The sequence below is a fragment of the Podarcis melisellensis genome (genome assembly GCF_964234715.1).
Source record: "Podarcis melisellensis genome assembly, chromosome: 14".
In the NCBI taxonomy this organism is placed as follows: Eukaryota; Metazoa; Chordata; class Lepidosauria; order Squamata; family Lacertidae; genus Podarcis; species Podarcis melisellensis.
In genome coordinates this window covers 22,554,767-22,564,535 of record NC_138546.1, presented here as the reverse complement: position 1 = coordinate 22,564,535, position 9,769 = coordinate 22,554,767, and the positions used below count along the sequence as shown (strand labels likewise).

The following is a 9,769-nucleotide window of genomic DNA, read 5'->3' as shown; positions in this document are numbered from 1 at the left end:
TTACAGGCTCTATCATTACACTGTTTCTACAGGTACAAGTGCTTATGTTAAGTGAGTGTACACCAGTTGGTTTTTACAGCTCAGTTTTGTATACACATGGCATATCTAATCTAAAGGCAGCTGCTTTTCTCCCATCTGCAACTAGAGACGCTGCACTTAGAGGATAATCACAGAATCACTGAGCTGAAAGGGACCCCAAGGGTCATCTAGGACCACAGATGTCAACTTTTGCCTTTTGTTGCGAGGAATCCTATTAGGAATAAGGGAATTTCTCTTAAAAAAAGGGGAAAGTTGACAGCTATGTCTAGGCCAGCCCCATGAATTGCAGCAATCACAGTTCAAGAATCCCTGACGGTCATCCAGCCTCTGTTTAAAAACCTCCAAAGGAGAATGCACTATCTTCTGTCGAACGGCTCTTCCCATCAGAAAGCTATCCTATTCATGTCCACTCAGAAGTGGGAATTGGATTTACCTGGGTGTAAGCCCCACTGAAAGCACGTCAAAGTGCAAGTAGATAAATAGGTACCACTCTGATGCAAAGGTAAATGGTGTTTCCGTGCGCTGCTCTGGTTTGCCAGAAGCGGCTTAGTCATGCTGGCCACATGACCTGGAAGCTGTACGCTGACTCCTTCAGCCAATAAAGCAAGATGAGCGCCGCAACCCCAGAGTCGGTCACGACTGGACCTAATGGGCAGGGGTCCCTTTCCCTTTACGTTTTAGGCCCCACTGAATGCAAAGAGGCTTACTACTGAGTAGACATGTATAGCCTTACACTGTAAGATATTTACTTTCAGTTAAAAATGAACACCACCACTGGCCAGAATTCTTAACTAAACAAACTTAATTAAAAAACTATCTCCCCTCCTCTCCACGCCCCTGATCTGTGTGCGTTTAGAAAGAAAGGCTCTTTTGGCTGCAGCCTTTTTTTTTGCTTACGAGTGCCCTCCTCTGCCGCCCAACCCACAGACTGCTCAACTAAAATTCTGAACGCCCGCATCTATTTCCAAAGGAAACTCCGCCTTCTGCCAATCTCCGACCCTTTGCCCCGCCGCATCCAGGGGTTCTTAAAACACACCCGGAAATACCGTCTCCAAGTGGCGAGATGTACCGCTCTACAATTCTTATCTCTGTGTGTCTTTCCCAGGCTTAAATCCTGGAGACGGAGGTTGTCGCTGGGTGGGCCGGAAGTGACGCCAATTGAAAGGCTGGGCGCGGGAATCGAAGCGGGCGGAGGCGGCGGCTGCAGGTGGGCGAGAGCGAGGCTTGTTGCTGTGTGTTGGTGGCTTGTTTTGTCTTGCAGTTCTAGCCCGGCCTGCGGTAGTTTTTGGGATGTGCAGAAAGGAGGTGGCAGTAGGAAGGAATAAGCTAATGGGAGGGAGTTGAAGACTCACCCAGTTTGCGGAACAGCAGCGAAATGTGGTGTGCGCGTGTTTGATGAGACTGAATTGCTTCACGGGGGTTTGGGGTGCTGCCGAGTCAGAGTTCGAGGCACAAGGTGAGGGGGAAGAGGGTTGGGAGCATGGCAAGGTCTTTCGTCCGGTGGTGATTGGGGCGCGAAAACGGCTGGGGTGAAGGGTTGGGGGCAGTTGCATCATGGCAAAGTTGGGTGGGGGCGCTCCAGTGTAAAGTTTGGGGTCACTTTAATTGTTGGTGAAGTCAGCAACGCTTGTAATATACTAAAAACTAAGGTGAAAATGGATTATTTAAGAAAAGTAGAGAAAATATGTGACGGAGTTGAAAAAGATTGAAAATGGTAACCATGCAAGGGTGGAGGGGACTCTAAGGATTCAGGGAATCCTAAGTACATAATAATAATAGTAATAAACTTTGGGTGGCTTCCAGCAAAATAGTAAAATACAATAATTCATAAAATACAATAATAAATGATGGTGATGATCTTTAATGTTTGGATTTAAATGTGCAATGTAAAGCTCAATAAAAAGGACTATTTTAAAAAAATGTTGAAGTCATGCCTTCCCTGAGTTTCCATTTCCCCCCATGCATGTTAGGAACATGCCTTATACTGAGCTGGACCATTTGTCCATCTAGCTCAATATTGTCTACACTGACTAGCGATGGCTCTCCAGGGTTTTAGGCAGGAGTCCCGCCCCCCCAACCCTGGCTGGTGATGCAAAGGACTGAACATGGAACTTTCTGCATGCAAAGCAGATGTGCTACTGCTGAGTTAGAGCACATGATGATTGAAGCAGGTTAAAAATGGGCAGGTCGTTTTCATTGTAGAGGCATCAATGGCAAATGCCCTCTCCCCCCCCTTTCCTCTTTCTAGCCTTTGCCAGCCTTGACAAGTTGCACGCTTTGGGAGTTACCCTTCAACAGTCATGGAGTCCCTGGAAGAAGAGGGAAGTGTCATCTGGATTGATGAAGATGAAGCTGAGAATTCCTTGGGGAGTTGTATTTTGTTGGCTGATGATGCAGGTAACTGCTTTTTATATATAAATATAATTCTCTCAGTAGAGTCTCTGGAAAGTTTCTCGTTTTGTCCTTTTGAACTGTGGGTGGGCTTCTTGTTCTTTGTATTGCTATAGAGTACAGTGCATGGGATAAAAAGAAGCAGAATAAGAAAGTGAGTGTTCATTTAAAAAACAAACTGTTTTCTAAAAGCCCCATATCTAGGTGCTTGTGGCAGGCCAGGAAGATTTGGACTATTTGGAAAGAATTTGTGATTTTTGCCTTATTGTTACTTTTCTTTTCTTGTACCATCAAGAACTTGAAAAGGGAAACAAAACACACCAGGAGCATTTGTGGTCTTATTTGCAAAGCTGTATAAAACACTATGAAGGTAGGGTCAGTGTAGACTAGTGGATTGTACCTGTAAAGGATTCTTAAATCCCCCAAGCAAGTAGGTAACTAACTAACTAACTAACTAACTAACTAACTACAAGTCTGTGTTGTTTTCTGAAATATTTTGGGCACCATCTAGCTCTTAGCTGTTGCAAAAATTAACTGTCAAATAATCAAATATTTATTACCAACCACTAGAGAAAGTACAAATTATATAAAAAGCACAAAATCAGATCCTCAGAAGAACACAGGTAATAAGAGCTAACAATCATAACAGGTCTAAGAGTGATTACATATTTGATATTTGTCACCTGATCTTTGTTAATGAATCGTTACTATTTTACAATTGGGGCCACTGGTGAAAAGCTAAACAGCTGCAAAGGAATATGTCTTTTAAATATAAAGTGATTCTTATTGAAATTTAGTCCTGACATTCTTTGTTGATGTACAAAATATATATATATTCAAGCAACCCAAAGAAACAATAAAGGATAAAGCATAGAAACAACAATCTGGAAGACGAAAGTAATTTATACATTTTTATGCTAAATACCAAAATGAAGATGTCTTAAAACAATGGCACTTCTACAGATTATATTGCAACCAGTACTACTACTGTTAATATTATTTCCAGTGAATGAATCAGTCTTTTTTTTTTTTTGATCAGCCTGTTTTATAACTGTGGTTTATGAATTTGCCCTGACTCTCAATGCGCTCTCCTTTTTCTTTTAAAGCCTGAGGTCTGGACAATGTCTTTCTAGAATTGCAGTGAAATGGTATTCAGTATTTTTTCCTTTTACAGAAGAGATTCCCTTGAAAAGGGAGAATACAGAAGAAGCTGTGGATGAGGAGGTGATAGTTACTTTCTGCAAGAGAGCAAAAGTGATGCCCCATGCGAGATACGACTGCCCGACCCACCCCTTTGAGTATGTATCATGCCACAGAGGAGAACAAAAGGGAATTCCACACCTTTCACTGGGGAAAAAACACGCACATTGTGCTTAAGCACAGTTGCATTGGTACAGATCTAGTGGCAATATTTACAGCCGAGAAGAGGGGATGGGGGATTTTTGGTGCTTCAAAAGTTGCTGGACAACATATCCTGTCGGCCTAAGTAAGTATGACCAGTTGTCTGGGGTGATGGGAATTGTAGTCTAGCAACATCTGGAGGCTCAAAGGTCCCTGCACTTAGTCCAGAAGACTGAGAGTTCTTGCCTCCCAAGCATACATTATGCCCCTCCTTCAAATAGCTCCTGTAGCACAGAGGCCAGACGTAGTTCTCCATATATCTCTGGCCCATGGAGCAGAATTCAACTGAAAATGGCCCCATGGCCAGTCCCGTGGGCCTTTCTTAGTCCCACTTCTCCATGCTCTCCTTGAGTGCTTTTGCCTGTTTCAAAGTCTTGCTTAACTGGAAGTGTGGGTGAGTGATTGTGTGTGTAGAATTGTTTTTACTTTTGTGGGGCCAGAATCTATTGCAAAGAGTCACTTTTGCCTATGGCCCCTGCCACCAATGGCACGCAGCCCCCAGAAGCCATGAGGAAATGCAGGCTTCGACCTGAAAAAAGATTCCCCATCCATCTCATAGGGACATTTTATAACGAGGGACATAACAGAAGTTGTTATGTGCAGTGCATTGAAACTCTTTTATGATCTGCTATCACAACTTGGAGTTGTTTCTTGTCTGCTTTTAGGCAAGGGGAATGTGAAACATCTTGCCCCCTTGGGAGAAACGCAGAGACATGCAGCGAGTGCTACTGCTACATTTGTGATAAGGTTGCTGCAGAGGTAAGGAGGGCTTTTGGGATGCGGGACTCCTATTTCTGCAGCGAGACCTTTGTCTCGCTAGAGTGGTTGGGTGACACCACAGGTTCCGATGTACCTGCAGACTCCTTCCTGGTGCCCACAGGATCCTGCCCCCTTGCTGCTGAAACTGGGCTTGAAAGCAGCCTTCTATTCCAGCTGATAGAAGATATTTTCAAGCCTAATTGCAGTGCGGGTGGACAGTTTCAGTGTGTACGTGTTACACACTGATAGTGGTTAATTCCCCCCTCCAGCTGTGACTTGCCTATCACACCCTGAAAATGCCCCTGTGTCACAATTAGGTTTGGGGGTGGGGGGGGGAGAGCCTTCTGTTGGCTCCATCTAAAGCAGGGCTAACATTTGGCCCTTTGGATGTTGCTGGACCACAGCTTTGGCCATCCCTGACCATTGGTCATGTGGGCTGGGTTGATGGTTGTTGAAGTCCCACAACATTGGAACGCCACAGGCTCTCTTCCCCTGATCTAAAGAGTTGCCGAGTATTAAAAGTTAGAGGCAAACACAAGAGACAAGAGCAACTTCCTTCTGTTCTGGATGTCAATATCCAGGGGCATCTCTATGGTTGCTTCTGGAAGTGGATGCTGGCTTTTGCTTTTTTCTCAGCAGGGTAGCACTTACATTATTCTCCCAAGGAAACTTTATCGAATACTGTTCCATTCTCTGCAGTTTCCTGTCTCCGCTTATGTCGTTCTTTAATATGATGAGGAAATGGTAGGGGCCTTCAGAGTGGGAACCATTTGCAAGAACCTACAGATATTGTGGATTTGATCAAGTCCAACCTTCCTTTCTCCTTTTCCTTCCTCCAGTGTAAAGATTGGGTGACGCCTTCGTTTTGCCATTGCAATGCACACAACAAAAGCAAATTCTGGAAGGATCAGTGGAATTCTGCTCTCACTGGCAGTCTCTCTCAGTTCAACTTGGAGCTCTCAGAAATAGATGCCGATATCCAGCGCGGGGGTGAGTGGAGGCGCATCAGTGCCACCAAGAATTTCTTGTGTTAAGAATAGGGGCAGTTTGTTGATTACATTTCTACCCCATCCTCCTCGCAAGGACCACAAGAAAGTGTAGGTAAGATTCCCAGGTGTTCTCCACCTGGGCAGTGACCAGATCCAAAGGCCCAACATCACAGCATTTGCAGAAGGGGGGGGAGATGCCCTCCACGGTTAAAAAGCGAGTTGTAAAGATGTTTTATGTCTTCTCAGTTACTTAATGCCTTTGGCTCTGTGAATGTTGCTGAACAGCAACTCCCAACATCTCTTGCCAATGGCCTTGGTTGCCAGGGTTGTTTGGAGCTGTAGTTCCCCCAGGCTTGATTGACGAAAGAGAAATGTCTCAATTCAGAAAATCTGAAGATGAACAAACAATGATTTCCTCGTGGGGCCGTATACCATTATATAGAGCAGGGATCGCCAGATTTTGAATAGCTGAGGAACTTCTCTGCCTATGGGATGGAGACATCCAGATAATGGCTTATGTCCACCTGCTGCCTGGGACAGGCAGGGTCATACTAGATTTGTAGACCGTTGCTGTCATACTAGATTTGTAGACCGTTGCTGGTTGAAGAGGCTCCTTCTCGGTTCCTTCCTTGTGTACCTCTCTCAGCTCTCTGAATAGCATCGCCATCTATCGTGGATCCTTTTTCTGGTTGCTGTGCTCTATTTCCAAGTGTCTTCTTCCACTCACTTCACAGCTTCTGTCGAACAAGGGCCCTTACGGAACAACGCAATGCAGGAAATTGCTGAGCTTTTTTATACTTATTACCGCCCGAACTATGGAACACCGTCCTCTGGGTATGAGGCCAGCACTCCCACCCGCCATGACCACCAGGGGGCAAGCACATCCCGCATTAGGGGCAGGGAGGCTGAATATAATGCATTTCCCAGCACTTCTGCGTCTTGGTCCTCCCAAGCCTCTAATGCATCTGCCGCTCACCGTGTTCTCACTTCCACGGCATCCTCTGCCTCAGTTCTGGCCCCAGGCATCGCTCAGGATCTCTACCAAAGCATTAAACAGCCAGTGATGGGAGTGATCGAGCAGCTGAAGGCTGCAGTGGGTCGCGTGCGCCATAGGTCAGCAAATGGCACGAGGTCAAGCAGATGGCATTCTTCTTCTGAGCCCTCTTCAGAATCCTCACCCAGAAACCACGAAAGGGCTAAGAGGAAGGCAACTGACGCATTCGGGAAGGTTGCTGAGCAAAGGGACACCAGACATTGCCATAAAATTCTGGGAAAAGACAAGAGGAATAGTTGTAAGCCTGCAGGCAATTTGGAGAAGGGAGCGGAGGGAGGACATTCGGACCAAAGTCCTTTAGACCTCTAAGCTTTTCAATCCCAATGACTATGAACCTCTTTTGGACAGAGTACTTTCCACCTTAGACCTTCAGGATCCAGTTCCAGTGCCTCCGCAGCAGCCCACCAGCATTTATGGAGATGTTGAAGGTGCCCCTGGTAAACATTCCAGCAGGGGGTGCTTCTCCCAGGTGCCATTGTTCATCGGGATGGAAAGATGACCCTTCAAGACCGATTTCATGGCTCATCTGACAAAGCTTTCTGTAAGGCCCACAAATCAAAGGCATTGGCCCTTCGAGCGGCCATGGCTGCCTCCATTATGGCTCGGACTTCCTTGGTTTGGCTGCATGATTGGCTGATGAAGAATTGCAAAGCGCTACTCTTAAAAGTTCTCTCGGTTGACAATACAAAGCAGCTGCTTTGATTGTGGATGCAACTTGGGATGCCGTTCAGTGTTTGTCCAGGGCCATCGCGGATGCAGTTGTGGCACACAGGTATCTCTGGGTGGTGCATTCTTCAGTGGACTTGGCTTTTGGGGACATTTTTCAGTGACATCCACCTCTTTGATGAAGAGTTGCCGAAAGATGTATTGAGGAAAACCAAAAGCAACAGCCGTGCCTTCAGTTCAAAAGAAGCAGGAGTCAAGGCAACCTTGCAGGGGTGCTTCCTCCTCCTCCTCTCATTCTAACACAGTTCTGTCCTGTACTGAAGAGTTCAAATCGGGCAAGCCCTTCTGGTCTGGGTCTAGGATTCAAACTAAAGGGCAAGGCTCAGCATCCTCCTGGGGGAGTTTGTCCCACACCTCTAGGAGAAATGGACAGTGGTTTTGATGCCACCTCTCCTGCAGTGGGAGGTCAGCCTCAGCTGTTTTCTCCCATGTGGGAAAGGTGAGCAAAGAATCTTTGTATTGAGGACAATAAACACCAAATAATTTTCCAATCATACCCAGAGATACATTCCAGCCATCTCCGGCTTCAAAAATCTCCCTTAAAACAGTGACCTGCCATCTCCTTGACATCCATGCAACTGAGTTCATTCCCCGGGGGAGAGAAACTAGGGGGTTCTGTCATCTTTGCAGTGTTGAAGAAGTGTGTGGCAAACTATAGTGGACTTGAAGTATATCAGGTTTAGAATGGAGACCCAGTTTCGACAGGGGAAACCCTTTGTCTTGGAGATTTCCCAGGTTCCGTCGACTTGACTGAAACCTCTCCATGTTCTGATAACAGAACCATGTAAGAAATTTGTCCACTTCTGTTACCAGAATAAGCATTAGCAGTATCCCCTGTTTCCCTTTGTCCTGGTGTTCCCCTCCCCTCCCCCTGGATAATTCTCAAAACTCATGGTCTCAGTGGTGGTCTCCTTGTGCCTTCAAAGGATATATGAGTACCCCCACCTTGGCCAGGTCGTCTTGTGAGCAGGCATCTCTGGGCTAAGCAGGCTATCAACACCTTCCAGTTCCAGGGATTTTAAAATTGAACCCTCTCCAGCCTTCCCAGTCCATTAAGTACTTAGACTGACGCTGCCATTAGTCAGCTGAGAGGAAACAGACGTTGAGGCAGGATTTCACCAGTATCTGTTCCGAAAGGTCAGAAAATATCATTATTATTTCCCCCATAAACCTGGCCTGTTATGCTTCATTATATCCTGCACCATGGTTGTCGAATGAACCAGATTTTACATGCACCCATTTCAGTGGCTCCTGTTGCTATTTCAGTTCACAGCAGTGGGAGGAAATCTTTCCTCTGATGTCTCAGGCTGCAAAACCTCAATGGGGGGTGGTGATGATGATGACAGTTGGATGGGAAAGCACAGTCTTGGGGACAAGTATTCCCGGGATCCTGTTCTCTGGCAGAGGCCCTTCACAGCATAAACTGGCTGGAACGCAGAGCTGTAGGCTTGGACCTGCAATCCTTCTCCAGCCTGGTCCATCAAGATTACAGGCTTGTCAAGACTAATAACATGGTGGTGAAAGATGTTGGAGGCAGTGTGATATCAAGAGCCCTCCAACCTCAAGGGGAAGTTGCCCTGGTGTGTGCAGGGCACCATCTGCAATAGCTCTTGGTGGAACACGTCAAGGGTTCTTTGAAATCAGACAGCAGATTTCCTGAGACCCAGAAGAGTAAAGCCTGTCAGTCTCTGCGTTCAAGAGTCTGACATGAAGGTTTGAACTACTTTGTAACCTCAGTGTTTTCACTTTCATGTCACGCTTATTGCATGGCATAGAAGACACCAATCTTGGCCTCTGGCCTGCTATAAAGTACATATTTATGCCAATCCTAGCCAGGATTCTACCAAAAGAAGAAATCCAGGTTGCACAAGCAACAGTGAGATTGGTAGTCCTTTTTTGGCCATGGAGGCTGTGGTTTTGATTTTGTTCTGTTTTTGGTTTTTTTAAGCTTGAGGTCCTTGGTTTCTGCCTCCATTCAGAATTCCGCTGTTGCAAGCAACCTCGTTTTATCTGAAACCAGAGTGGCTCTGATTAGCTGGCTGGCACCTGAGCAGGTGACCCTTGCAAAATTAGACTACTCATCCAGAACACACTCGTCACCCTTTTACTATTTGGAATACATGAGTCTTTGCAGGGAGCATTTTCTGCACTGGTCCAAGAGCAGCGGCAGAGGAGACAGGTCAGCGGGCGTTAGAAGTGTGACTGCATTCACTCTAAGAGGCTCTGGACCTTGCACTCAGGCCAGCAATGTGCATGGGCATGAGGTGCCTCCTCGCCTTGATATTGTTGCAACCAGGTTGTCATCAGATCAACACTCATCTGCACATCAAGAGGATCCTCGAGGGAGCATCACTGATCAGCCTGACCCCTGTCCACACGCTCCCAATTTGGAGCTTGCATGTAGTTCTCG

General features: G+C 46.2%; 1 protein-coding gene across 2 annotated transcripts in view; it reads left to right on the top strand.

Annotated features, from left to right (window-relative positions):
• The first annotated feature begins 1,343 nt into the window (after nucleotides 1-1,343).
• The window catches only part of LOC309356432 (uncharacterized protein), a 34,209-nt gene continuing 25,783 nt past the window's right edge, over nucleotides 1,344-9,769 (top strand). The window contains exons 1-5 of one of the 2 annotated variants that reach the window (XM_081887863.1): nucleotides 1,344-1,495; nucleotides 2,288-2,436; nucleotides 3,605-3,728; nucleotides 4,497-4,590; nucleotides 5,430-5,580. In XM_081887863.1, coding sequence (XP_081743989.1) covers nucleotides 2,340-2,436; nucleotides 3,605-3,728; nucleotides 4,497-4,590; nucleotides 5,430-5,580 — 466 coding nt within the window. In that variant the 5' untranslated portion in view covers nucleotides 1,344-1,495; nucleotides 2,288-2,339. Of the gene's footprint in view, nucleotides 1,496-2,287; nucleotides 2,437-3,604; nucleotides 3,729-4,496; nucleotides 4,591-5,429; nucleotides 5,581-6,313; nucleotides 7,406-9,769 lie in introns of those variants that run through there. The other variant, XM_081887864.1, reaches the window with a different exon arrangement.